This window comes from Porites lutea, chromosome 3 (assembly GCF_958299795.1).
Source record: "Porites lutea chromosome 3, jaPorLute2.1, whole genome shotgun sequence".
Taxonomy (NCBI): domain Eukaryota; kingdom Metazoa; phylum Cnidaria; class Anthozoa; order Scleractinia; family Poritidae; genus Porites; species Porites lutea.
Window position 1 is genome coordinate 6,331,069 of NC_133203.1, and position 13,741 is coordinate 6,344,809.

A 13,741-nucleotide genomic window follows, 5' to 3' on the forward strand; every position below is an offset into this window, starting at 1 on the left:
TCATCCAAAAGTCTGGAAACAAAAGTGCTAACGCATCATTAAACAATATTTAATAACTAAAACAAGTAAGGGTGTTAGCGTGATCGCATACGACAATATAAAGCTTAGGACGTACAAAAGAAGTAAAATCACGAGAAGCTTTCTACCTAATTCATTGTACTTACGGCTGCGCCTTGTTTTCCAGTCTCGCCATCGTACCCACGATCACCCTGCCAAGAAAAATATGTATTCCTATATAGAGTTGTTGCAGCAAAACAATAAGCTGACAATAATGTGCAGGAAGAACCGCTAACAATGTTCAAAACTTAAGCGGAACGAGCCAGAGGAACGTTATTCAAAAGCAAATGTCAGAGGTGTACATGATCAACTGCACCCGTCAACGGTCTTTAAAACTTTCATGCTCTCATGCAATAAAATTTGGGAAATCGTCGCTAAAACGGGCGATCATATCACCTGAATTCTCACGTCTTATTCCTGTTGAATAGGTACAGATTATGAGAGGAAAGGTTTAACAGTATCTGTAAGGGTATTTTTGGTATCCGGGAGTTTTACAGAAATACAGTGCGGGATTCGGGAAAACACAAAAATTCTTGAAGGGATACGGGATTTGACCCCTACTCTAGTCCAGTTCTGTTAGGGGCCAGAACTGTACTACCCCTACTCGGGAAGCGTGTTGCGCCAAAATCTTGGCATGGGATGCGGTATTGGGAAAGAAAATGATATTCGGGATAGCGATGGCAGAAGTTGGGGATGCGGGATTGTCGTGAAAAAGGAGCGGGAATGCGGGATCGGGACACCCCTCTCCCCTCTTCCTCCCCCCCTCCCCCCCCTTCTAGACCCCGGTTTGACACGGATCACCCAACTTCGTTAAAACGAAAAAGAATTGCAAACATAAAAGACCAATTAGGGTTTAATAGATACAACTCACTGGCTTTCCGGGGCTTTCTCCTCTACCTGGCCGACCTCCACGTCCGCGAGACCCCTGAGATAAGAAAAAATCTTGATGCATAATGACGAGATTATAGGGACGGATTTATTGATAAGAAACCTTTTGGTAAAGACTATTTTTAAAATGTGCCTTTTCCCTAGCCTTAAAGTTATCCAACACTCATCATTTTGCCGATTCTTAGCTAGCCTAAGCTGGTGTGTGCTCGTATTGCTGTCCACATTCGTCTTCCAGCACTGTTTGTTAACATGCTTACATGATGAAATTGGCAGTTTTGTTGTCCTTATGATAGTATTGTCAGGTTCTGATCCAGTTTTCACTGATTTTATTTTTGACGACCATACAATCCAAACGTGGGCGTACAGAGCGTTAGACTGCCTACACTACTAGTTCTATGGTCAAGCAGCTAATCGCGATAGCGAGCATCAGTCGTCTACGAAAGGCGCTGCTGTAACTACTTCGTACCCGGGCGTCACTTTTGCGCGGGAAACACAGATCGTAGGGCGTCATGGGAAGAATGCAAGAGGCATAGCAACGTCCTTAGGAGACAAAACATCCATGCACAGAGCGTGCAGAAGCTGATGTGGGGTGCAGAGCGTGGCTAGCCTTAGTGACCATTGGCCCTATCCCTTTTAGAAACAAAAAATGTTTCGTAGTTCTAGAACGGCCTTATGTAATCTCAGTAAACTTATGACTAATTACTGCTGTATGATCTATCAAGACACTTCCATGAAAATAAGTGATTCTTACGGCAGGTCCGGGGGATCCTTTTGCCCCTGAAAGTCCTTCTTCGCCCTACAGAAATAGAAAAGCGCGTGAGAGCAGGTAACAAGTGTAGCTGTTGAGAGAGCGACGAGTACAGGATCACCAAAATCGTTAACTGATTCTATATTCCAAGTGTCACTGAAATTGAAAACTGAGTGCAATGCAAAACTACCATCAACGCAATCGGATCTGAGTTGTCTCACCGTATTATTTCGTCCGCGGACAAAAAAGCTGAAACTGCATTAGATGTTTCCGTAATAGACCTGTTTACCGATAACGGCGGCCATATTGAATTAATTAGATTTAAGGAGTATTATTGGATGCCCAGAGGGCATGAGCACGATCCGATATACTCGCTGAGTATTTACGCGCGCTTTTCGTGTCAATTTTTCTTTAAGTTTTCCTAGAAAAAGATTGTAACGGGAAAAAAAGATCGTTGTGCCGTGTTTGCACGTAATATTGATCGCCTTTTTACCGAGAAATATACATTGAAGTTCTAGTTTTTGCCCGAAAAGCGCGCGTAAATACTGAGCGAGTACTCCCTGGGCATCCCATAATACTGTCTATTTCAAGTGTTAAAAGAGACAGATTAGTTAACTACAGTCGAACCTCTCGTGAGAGACCACCCAAAACACGAAGAATTAGTGCTCGTTTAGGGGAGGTGATCACTTACGAGAATCGAACCACAATGAATCTCTTCCGAGAATAGGTCCCGACACATCTACCTTTTGGCACAGAACTTATTGCATGCATTTATTGTAAGTTACGTGTACGTGTAGTTCCATGTTGTCACTGAAAGTTCTTAGTATGCTCGGAGTGGAGTAGAACATACAGCGAGCAAAGAGACAATACCATGCGTCAAGTGGTAGCTTGCGAGAGGTCGAAAAAAGTGCAATACTGCATGCAAACCACCAGGCCGCCAACAAGTGATCGCGGTCGCTGCCGGGGTGACTGAGAGGTCGAAGCTTACGACAGGTTTTATCATAGGGTTTTGACGGAGAAAATTTTGGTGTTTTGGATAAGCGGACGCTTATAGGAGGTGGTTGCTAACGAGAGATGGTCGCACATGGAGGTTTGACTGTATGGTATTACTCACAGTGTCACCCTTGTATCCACGGGGGCCTCTTCTCCCCCGATGCCCAGTGGGACCCTGCAAGAGAATGTTAATCGCAAAACTTGAATCGGTGTAGCAAAATACGTGTAACGTCGGGTGGTACTTGGGTAGGTTTTGAGCAAGTACGAGCCACCAAAGCCTCCAAATTCAGAGTCCGACCTAGAAGTTAGGATATTGCATTTCAAATGCACCTCCTTCTTTAATTTGGCTGCCGATAATGGGAGACGTTCGTGTCACAACGCAACGACAGTGACGACGGCGCGCACAGATCGAAAAACCGAATTGACCAATGACAGAACGGCAAATTCGCCTTCTCATTTGATGTTACACCGTCTTTGGCAACTCCATTAGGTGGCTCATTTCTGTACGGGTGTCTTGAGGAACTACCACCTCAGGGAGTGTAGTTAAGAAAGCGTTGTTACCATGGTCCCCGTGCTACCATCTCTTCCATTTAAACCACGCCCTCCTGGTGGTCCCTGTAATTTAACAAGAAATTTCAATTAACTGCATGAAGCATCTGATTAGTTATAATAGCATCACCGTTAGAATTACAGTTTACTCACCTGATCTCCTTCTCGACCCGGAAGACCTTGAGATCCTAGGTTGCCTTGGGGTCCCTGTTTTAAAAAGGACCAAGTATTAAAAGCCTGAAGATGGGCTCCAGAAATGTGGTAGTGTGTGAGATAGATAAAAACCTAAGATTTGACCGTTCAATTTAAAACCAGCACTTTCTGGTGTTCTATGTATTGTGCTGTACAATCTGGTTCAAGCTTTTTAGTCTGTGGATGAAATCCTCGACTGTGATCAGAGAATGAGCGCTTTCGAAAAGTCAGAACCGACTGCTCGGGCCGGTAATTTTGAACAAAAAATGTAATTTTTTTTCTCGAAATTTTCCTTAAAACTGACCACCGCCGACCATACCATTTATAAAAAGACTAATCTGGTTGGATACTCGTGCTTAACAGTGGAATTCTCTTTACAATTGGACAGATCTAGCCGTCTAGTTCTAACAATTAGAAAGTTTTCAATTCTTCTCATTCTTCTAAATCTATCCTGTAGGTGAAATCCTACGGTAAAATAAATACCTTTGTTCCTGTTCCTCCCGGGAGACCCCGGAGTCCTGGAGCCCCCTGCCAACCCTATTGGAAGGAGAGGGAACAACTCCTAAATAACGGAAACACAAGTAAAACTTCTAAGCGCTAAACGTCAGTAAAGTTATCAACCTACAGGGTTCCCCTTCTGTCCGGGTCCCCCGCGTTCTCCAGGTGCTCCGTATGTCCCCTGTGAAAAGATAATAACCAATAAGCTTGTAGACCAACAAGTAACATGCTATGTCGCATACGCTTGGGTAGCTAGTACACATTCACTCGACAACGATCTTGCTGTTTATTAAACAACACAAAATATTTCTATCGCCCCGGTTCTTGGCGATATCGAAGTACAGGACAAATGTCCTTAATACGGACTCCAAAGAAACTCAGTGACCCAGGATTACGAATGACACGTCCAGGGTTTTCAGGTGGGAATTGTACAGGGAGTTTGGTATCAGTGGGATAAGGAGAACTATCCGTGAAGCCCTTGGAGAGGTAACTGCAAGGGAAGGTTAACTCTTTGAATACTCAGATCATTCCCTAGCGGTTGGTAAAATTCGAATTAAAGGTAAAAATTTTCTTACCGCTGCTCCGGAACCTCCCCTCGGTCCCGTAGCACCAGGGTATCCCTAGGAATAAATTGATGCAACAAGACGAGTTTAGACGGAAGTTGAATAAGACTGCTAAGAAGATGAACTTGGCACGGAATGATTCTGGCTGTCGAAATAAGAAACCAATTATTTTATTCGATTGTCATTTAATTATTTATTGATATTTTTTCTTCCGGTCTCCCCGCTTCCCCCGTCGCCCCCTGCCACCCTCAATTCATTATTCAAATAATCCCAGATGAGCGACCACGGGTGCCAAAAATGACAAGGAAGGTATGTGGTGGAAGCGTTAATCAACAATACCCTTTCACCAGGATCTCCCTGAACACCTTCCGGCCCTGTGTTTCCTCTGTCTCCCTGAAAACGAAACAGAAACAGGAACAACTGAGACTGTCTGAACTTCGCTCTTAGAATTTCCTTTCAAATTAGGCCACTGTATAAAATACCCTATATACCAGAGACGTTTTTCTTGTAAATCTTGTGAATTAAGTCTCGACAAAAAAGCAACGAGATGCAAACCACGGCTTATTTGAGAACTGATCTCTGGAGTCAGGGTACCTTAAGAAAGTAGCCTGGTCAGTATTGAATGCTTATGTGTGTTAAACTGACCTAAAGGTCCTGGGACAGGGTCCGTCTGATAAGGCTTATCCAGCATTGTATAACTTACTTAACAAAAGTCAAGTTGGTAGCTTGTTTTTAAGCCAGGGTCAAAGGTTGATGAGACTCATTACCAATTAACTTTTTCGATTCATTTTAAAGAGTAGTTGCCCTGAATTACATGGATCCGCGGATATAGAGAAAATGTGACGTGTTTATAATTATTCAGATTCGTCCATGGTATGGTGTCGAACAAAACCTTACGGTGTACATGGGGTCTTTGCCACTCCCTAAGCCTTGGGGAGAATGGAAACGTTTGGGTCCTCACAATTAGTTACTATTGGTTGATGGTTTCCACTGGTAACCGAAAATAGCCAATCAAAGTTTGGTTAATATTAGCCTGTGCCAGGCTTTCAGACAGTAGGGACGACTGAAAAATAAAGCAAGCCAAGCGAAAATAAGACGCGCGCGTTCTGGGAAAGGGGGCGTTGGTGGGAAAAATGGGAGAGAGACACCACCGCCACCGCCCTCTCTCTCTCGCGCGCTTTCCACATCACTTTAACTGAACGACTGCACCACTATCTTGGAGCCGGGAACAGGTTACGTCAACCTCGGTAACCTGGACAAAACCATCCAAGAAAAAGTCAAAACATAAACCTGGATAATGCCCGGGGAGGGCAAAACGGAGTGGGGGCGGTATTATCAGGGATTATGGTTCTTCCGACTTTCCCCATCCATTTTGTTTACGTCAACTCTTGCTTACCTCTCTTCCGTTAAAGCCAGGGCCACCTTGAAAGCCATCGTCCCCGGTTTTTCCGTCGGGACCTTGTTCCCCAGGGGAACCACGTGAACCTCTTTCTCCCTGGTATCCTGGGGGGCCTTTTTTGCCCGAGTGTCCTGTAACACCTGGCTCGCCAGGTGGGCCGGGAAAACCCGGGGGTCCGCCTATTCCTTTCGATCCCTGAAAATGTAAATTGAAAGACTCAGAAACACATGATAAACTGGAATTTGAAAACAAAATAGTGAAATAGCAAACAAATTATGGCGGTATAGACCATCGGAATTACACCGGTTAAGCATTCCAGGGCGACGCGAAACTTACTTCAGGCCCAATGCCACCTTCTTCACCAGTTTTCCCCTGAACTCCCTAAGAGAGAATGTATCGGGGTAAATAGTTTGAAGTAAGGAGTGTTAAAACTTTTCATTTAGGTAAGATAAACATCGCCATCACTGTTTTAAAATAACTGGAGCGGAAGTCATGCCGGAAAAGACCTTGTAACTCGCCTTCACGTTAGCTGATGTTGTTATTTTATCTGCCAATATAGCTTATGAGGAATTTATTATTCCATGGCAAATTTTCTTGTTATACCACTGTCTATATCTTAACGACTGAAGCATTCAGAATTCTGCAAATTTAACAAAAAGTTTTTTGTTTAAGTTGTTTTAACAAAAGCTTAGTCACTGAGATAACGCCAAGGAATTTCGTTTTACGTATTGCTACTTTCTTGTGAGGCAGGTCACGAGTGGGATACGTAAACCATAATTTACGTGTTCGCATTTCTTTCTAACGAAAAATGACATCACAGTCGAATAATTATCTCCCGCGAATTTACGAGTGTTCATCTTCCTTACGTGATACTAACTGAGGCAGACTGTGGATGGTCCTGACTTGTTCCGTTTTAATCTGTGTAATCGGTAGAATGATTTGCACACTTTCAGCCATGTACTACCAAAAAACATAAGAGGGGCAAATAAACAGATAAATAACTAACCCGGTCACCAGCAAATCCTACTGGGCCGTATTTTCCAATAGCTCCAGGATCGCCCTGAGGAAAAAAACAAATCCGATCATGCAAAATATAATTTTTGAATAATCTTCCTTATCGCAGTTCACCACTTTATAAACGAGAAATGAACTGGACCGCGTGAACTTTCGCAAAGACATCTGGGGCGGTTACTGGGGACAGGGGAGAACATAGGGATCATGTATTATACATTTCTGGGAAACTGCCCACCTAACCCTCTCTTAAGCCAACATTTTGCCCTAAGTGAGAGGTAAGGATTAATGTTGGCTTAGGGGAGGGGTAGGTAGGCACGGCTCGAGATCCCTTCTCGTCTTTAACTCACGAATCATCACAAGTAAATGTACGTGCAATCAAGAGCGGATAGTAAAGTAAGAATGCATTTCTGACCTGTTCCCCGTCCTTTCCCGCGATCCCGTCCGGTCCAGCTGGTCCCTGATAGAAGGCAGACGTCACTGTTAAAGGAATATCAGAACACAAATAAACTGAAGGGGTCTGGTGCCTAAATTTTCACACCAACTGCAAACCATTAATCAAAGTTTAAAATGTAGTTGGAAAAACTGTATATGTTTAAGAACTTGTAATGACCAAAGATTATGGAGAGCGGGCGACAACAATCATGGGCATAACGCTTTTGCTCCAACGCTGTGCTTTGCGTAGGTTTCGCGTGACTTATGGTCAAAACACGCATGATCAGATCACGAATGATGGAAGGTCCAAACGGACGTGATCAAAGTGCGTTCTGTGCATTCCATACCTTCTTAGTGCAAGTCCAACCGAATGCTGGCTACTGGCGACGCATGCGTAATAACAACCTAGAGATTAGGATTGCGGGTTCCTCTTGTCGCCCGCAAAAAGAAAGTCTCGTAACACACGTTACAGACTAATACCAAGAAATGAAAAAATTATATAAATTTGATGACGTAGACATTGTATTTACTCCTGTTTCCGTTATTTAAGTGGCGGAAAGTGATGTTTTGAAAACGTGTAAAGAGACCAAGTGTCTATTTCAAGGGCGAGAAACGAAAATTCCGCCAAGTTATAAGCGCACGGAATATCGCCTCCCGCGGATCTACGCGACCCAGCAGGGAAAGGAAAGTTTAGTGATGAAGGGAGTAATATCTAAACCCGTGCGTCGCGTTAGTTTGCACGTTCGCGTAATGCAATCGCTCTTCTTTATATGATAAATGTAAGGGACTATTCGTACTCTAGGATCAGCATAGTTTTCTTTTCACGTCCGATCTTTAAGGAGCGCAGTGTTCGCTCAGTGGGCTGGACATCGAGGCGAGAAACGCCTGAATTCATGTCTTAAAAACCGTAGTTAGCCTACACGCCTAGCTTTTTAAAGGGGGGAATTGGTTGCACGAGAGGTTGAAGGGCACACAGGCTAAAAACATTCAACAGATCAAAAAGCTAGCAGTTTCCGAAGGACTCATGGCGAGCTGGGCCATATACAAGGTTCATTTAACCCTTCTTCTAGTTATTCTTACCTCGTCACCATCGTTACCACGAAAGCCTTTTTCGCCTTGGACGCCGCGCCTTCCTCGATGACCGTTTCGGCCTGAGGCACCATCATTACCTCCATCACCAGGAGGCCCCTGAATACAAAAATAAACATCAAGGACCAAGAAATACGCAGTAAAAGAAGTAAAGCGCTCCTGTCATTTAAAGCACGAATGTTCTGAAGAAAACCATTAGCGTCTTACTTACAGTGATTAATGGAGAAAGAGAGTCGTTGTCTCAAAGCTCCTAGGTTTTTAGACTTGGTTACCGCGTTAGTTGAATCGTATAATAAACGAGACAACAGTCTGGTCAAGTCAATTTAGCTTATTTTATAGGCAGGATGGTCCTATCATTAATTGGCTAGAATCATGTTTAGTGCCCCCTGCAGTCTACTTCTGTATCTATAAACTAACGCCATGCTTCTGGAAAGTGTATACTTTTCAGATACGAGGACTATATGCTGGTAGTTGTGTCAGGAACTGTTTCGTAAGGTCTTGAAGGCCACCAGAAAACAGAAAAGAAGTGTGTAATGCGTTTTACCTGATATCCTTTCAATCCGGGTGTTCCTGGTTTGCCGGCTTTTCCCCTTTCACCCTTGAAAAGGAACCACATAACATGAGTTGTCATGTTTTTAAAACAACAAAATTTGAGTACATAAAACAATACAAAGGATTAACGCAAAGCGTTGTCAGAATGTAACTTTGCAGCCCTTTTCACATTTACATTTAGGATCATTTAGGTAAAACCCTTGATTGAATCTTCCAGCAATGTTTAAAATTTTGCGTCAGTTTTTATGAGTGAAATTTTAAAAAGTATAATCTATTGGCATGATCTGCTCAAACGTAATTGAGAATTCCACAACTGTGTGTCATCCACGGTCATTCATTGTTGAAAAACTTACCCGAGTCCCGTCAGCACCAGGTAGGCCTGGAATACCGGGCAAACCGAGCTCTCCCTAAAAAGGAAAATATACATGTTCTAACAATTATATTCCATATTTGGATAGCTGTTGCGAAGTATGCATGAAATATTCAAGGCATTCAATAAGTGTATTCGTACATTATTTATATTCATGTAACATTGCTTCAACATCATTCAAAACTAAAATATATCTCAGTCCTCAACAGTCGAATTACACACAATGCTCGTTCGAGCCGGTTGTAGTTACCTGTTTAGTAGCAAACCTTTGATTGAGGTTCTCTTGGAGCGAAAAAATAAATATGAAATCAATACGTTTTAAGGCCTTTCGTAAAGTTGGATTGTTGGACGTACCAGACAAAACAAGGTTTTAATGTATAGTAGTGTCTCGCAAATAAATATAAAGAATAAAATGTAACGTACTTACAGCTAAACCGATTTCACCTTCATTGCCAGGGTCGCCAGGCTGTCCAGTCGCCCCCTGTAAAACACAACACGTGATGCCAAAAACAACGTTGTAGAGCTTGTTAATAACTCGCTTAAAAAACTGGTTACCAAATTGAGTATTGTTACACTTACTCTTTCACCAGGAAGTCCAGCAATTCCCTGGTCTCCTTTCACATCCTAAACAATTTAAAGTCGAAGAAGTTAATTTTTTCAGCATTTAAACCAACATGGGGCAAACTAGGCGAGAAATCAGTGGTTAAACTGTTTGCGGTTTAAGGCGTTTCTCATATTTACCCGCCATCAGCCTCATTTCCAGCGGGGTTCAGAATGTAGTAAATGTTCCAAGGGAACCCGCACTTTGCACCCGGTTTTCTCGCGTCTTAAGTTCACTGTTGCTTGTATCTAATCATTCGAAATTAATCGGTGGTTTATGGCGCTCTGCACGAGTTGCATCGGCATATTTCCCTCCTTTGACAAGAATTCTGTTTTACCACTCTTCGCAAAAACTGCATATTTTGCACCCTAAGAACCAGCTGCCTGTACTTTATACACATTAAGTCAGTTGCAGGATTTCTCTACGATGGGTCATAGGTGACATCTATAATAAACGCTCTTCTTTTTTTCTTTTTATCGACTTTTTAGCGTTCTTGTATCCGAGTTGTCACCCTTGCTTTTCCTTATTCTCCAACGAGGTCATTGAATGTTTTTTTCTGATCTTGGTAAGGGATCCTGGTTGTTGAATTGAACACGGAATGTCCGAGAACTCCGATATGAAATGGATGAGGAATTAAACCTATAAACTGACTGACTGACTGACTAAAAGGAGATCTTAGACTTAAGCTTTAGGAGGGGGACATGGGGGTTTACGGTATTGCGGTATTGGGCTTTTTTTCATGCGGTATTTCGGTAATTTTCATTTTAAAGTACGGTATTGCGGTATCATCTAGTTCTGCGGTATGCGGTTTTTCATCATTTTGGTTGACGGTATTCGGTGAAATAAGATTGTTCACGGTATTACGGTACCGTTTATTTGCGCTTTCATTTCGATACAATACGCAAAACAAAACACAGTAGGACATAAAGGTCAATAAAAGTTAAAATTCAGAAGTCTTGAGACATAACAGTAAATGATTACACCATTTGTGGGTCATTTTGTGACAGTTAATGGTCGATAATATACAATGTGATTGTTGCTGCATCCAATGATAATGAGTCATCTCAAGTCACCTTACCAGGCTTTTCGATCTGTGTACTTGAGCCGGTGGTAATTCGAGGTCTTACACGTTTTCTCACAATGGCTGAGATCGCTGAGGTTGAAGGCGGCGTGGTTATCATTGACTGTGTGGCAGTTTCTTGGAAGAGGGCGAAGGAGGCTAACATTATCGCAACAAGAAAAGTATAGATGTCGGGTTTCGAGAATTAAAATTTGGTAAGTTTGCCTCTTACCGGCGCGGCGTGTGAGACAGTCGAGACAGAATTTTCGAGGCGCAGGAATTTTTTTTCGTTATCAAAATCCTTGTATGAATTTTTTTTCATTTAATTTTCTCTTGCGCGAATATTTTTTTTTGTACTTCGCCCCCCCCCCCCCCCATAAGTTTTCTAATGGTCAGTCACTTATCAAAACTCGCACTAGACGTGCGTGGAAAGGGTTTGGATTGGTTTGTTTTTCGCGCTTTCAAGAGTTATTTTTATTGGAGTTAATTAGCTGTTGGGTCCACCTACCAAAAGGTTGAACGAATGTAGTTTACTTTTCCGTGAAAATTTGCGAAAATTTTGCTAACTACCAAAATATTTAAAAAAAACATGCACATCTGGTGCATAAATGCCTGAGATAAGTAAACGTACTAGATGGAAGCAACTATAAGTATGCGGAAACGATTATAAATATGATTAAAATATGCGGTATTGGTATTTGGACAATTTTCGACGCGGTATTTCGGTATTTGCCATTTTTTCTTACGGTATTACGGTATAACCATAAGAAAAGAGTTAAACTCCGACAGGACTGGTTTGGGACACCAACATGGCCGCCGTTTTGTCGCCAAAAGTTTGCAATCCCGCGCGGAGATCTCTAATTTCTTCCACCAACTCGGCTCCTCTTCCACCAGCTGCTTTTAAAACCACAAACGGATTCACCAACGCTTGGTCTGCTATCCTTTCCCGGGGTGTATCAGCTATAGGCGCGTTTGGGTTGCGGAGAGTGTAATTCACAGCCATCTCGTAAGACTAGTAGATACAGTGCATGTAGTTTTAAAAGGTCTGTAACAGCACTTATACTCATGTGGTTGCATAATTCCGTGGGAAGTACCTGGCACACCACGTGGTTTGTTTTCCTTTGCGATCCAATAGGATTACATGAAATTATCCTCGATGTCTTTACTTCACGTGAAAGTCACCCCACGCGGGAAAAGGCGACACGCGGCGGGGAGAGAGAAAGATCATTTTCTCTCTCCCCAAAACAACAGCTCTGCACGTGCATCACCCTTTTTAGTACATTTCTTTGACGTCCACTGCACGACTACGACTTGAAACCTCCTAATTTGACGTTTTATGAAGGACGTGGACATACGACGACGAATTTTCCTTCCTCTATTTGAACCTGAATAAAATCCTTAAGAATTCAACTCCAGGGAAAGGCGCCTGCATTTGACATATTGAGTGGGTCCAAATAGACGCGATTAAGTTTGAAAGAACGCAAATTCGTTTTTTTTTCCGACGTTTTCACTGCCGTCGTCGTCGTCCTTGCTTAAGGTCCCTGTTGTTATTTGCTGCGGTTCTAAGAATAGCAGCAAGGTTCCAGCTTATTGACAGCTGTCACGGAGACTCAAGTACAAAACGGCGGGATTCTACTGAGGTGATCATTCTAAGTTGACATCTCTGCCTGAGTTTCGTTTGTCAATGCTTTTTTTTCTTTTTGTGTCATTTGAATTGATTGTCGCAAGAGCCGATTACCTGATTGTCGTTGGTCGTTGATGTACTCATAATTTTGTATTCTAGTTCAACCTCTCTCCCTCGGAGTTCCTGTTAAGTGTCTGGCTCTGCTTTCGGGAGGGTTCAGGTTTCCTCCTTAGTTAAGGGGGTTTTTCCTGACGGGCAGCAGACACGATAACATCTTGTTACATTATCGATCAAAGAACTTTACTTGGAACATTTTACTTTTTTTCTGCTTCACTGCCTTTGCAGTACCTAAGTGTTTGTATGTTCACATTACGCTGGGCTTCTATCCAGTGCAGCAGTCAGTCAGTCAGTCATTCCGTGTTTAAAAACACGGAATGATTTCATTGTTTTTCACTGTTCACGGAAGTCCGATGTCTCGCTTGATGGAACGCTTCTGTTCTGTCTCACATAACGGGTCTGAATGTCTTTGTTTTAACTCCCGCTGTACGAGTTTGTCGAGTCAGAGCAGAGAAGAGAGAAAATAACAACTTCCGGCTGCCATTTTTGACGTCCCGATGTCAACAATGCTTAAGGTCCCTATTCTCCAACGAGGTAATTGAATGTTTTTTTCTGATCTTGGTAAGGGTTTTTGGTTGTTGAATTGAACATGGAATGTCCGAGAACTCCGGTATGAAATGGATGAGGAATTAAACCTATAAACTGACTGACTAACTAAAAGGATATCTTACAGGAGCACCCAACGACAATTTTTGAAAAATATCTGTTCGGAAGACGATTTGAGATCTAGAATTTTTGTAACATTTGTTGTAAAATTTCTTGCTTGCCTGCCTCTTCTAGGATTTTCGAACCCCCCCAAAATGGTATAATTGCCCATTTTTAACGGACTTTTACCCCCTAAAAAGGTCACCTAGAATCTTCGGGAGCCTTTTTCTGGCTGAAATTTTCGAAAAGGTAAGTTTTGATCCCTATAATTTTCGGATCACTAGACTTTCAGCTAGGAAATCCGAACAGATGAAATATTTTTAGGGGATAAAAATATGCCTATATCTACA

The 13,741-nt window shown here is 42.5% G+C and overlaps 1 protein-coding gene across 1 annotated transcript in view; it reads right to left on the minus strand.

The window, feature by feature from the left end:
* LOC140931487 (uncharacterized) overlaps positions 1–13,741 on the minus strand; it is a 48,124-nt gene that overhangs the window by 21,804 nt on the left and 12,579 nt on the right. Inside the window, exons 5-23 of the mRNA XM_073381297.1 lie at positions 9,924–9,968; positions 9,772–9,825; positions 9,328–9,381; positions 8,967–9,020; positions 8,414–8,521; positions 7,314–7,358; positions 6,894–6,947; positions 6,224–6,268; positions 5,885–6,082; positions 4,828–4,881; positions 4,501–4,545; positions 4,053–4,106; positions 3,911–3,964; positions 3,389–3,442; positions 3,248–3,301; positions 2,808–2,861; positions 1,697–1,741; positions 929–982; positions 165–209 (exon numbers count right to left, since the gene is read on the minus strand). Coding sequence (XP_073237398.1) covers positions 165–209; positions 929–982; positions 1,697–1,741; positions 2,808–2,861; positions 3,248–3,301; positions 3,389–3,442; positions 3,911–3,964; positions 4,053–4,106; positions 4,501–4,545; positions 4,828–4,881; positions 5,885–6,082; positions 6,224–6,268; positions 6,894–6,947; positions 7,314–7,358; positions 8,414–8,521; positions 8,967–9,020; positions 9,328–9,381; positions 9,772–9,825; positions 9,924–9,968 — 1,170 coding nt within the window. The remainder of the gene's footprint in view (positions 1–164; positions 210–928; positions 983–1,696; positions 1,742–2,807; positions 2,862–3,247; positions 3,302–3,388; positions 3,443–3,910; positions 3,965–4,052; positions 4,107–4,500; positions 4,546–4,827; positions 4,882–5,884; positions 6,083–6,223; positions 6,269–6,893; positions 6,948–7,313; positions 7,359–8,413; positions 8,522–8,966; positions 9,021–9,327; positions 9,382–9,771; positions 9,826–9,923; positions 9,969–13,741) is intronic.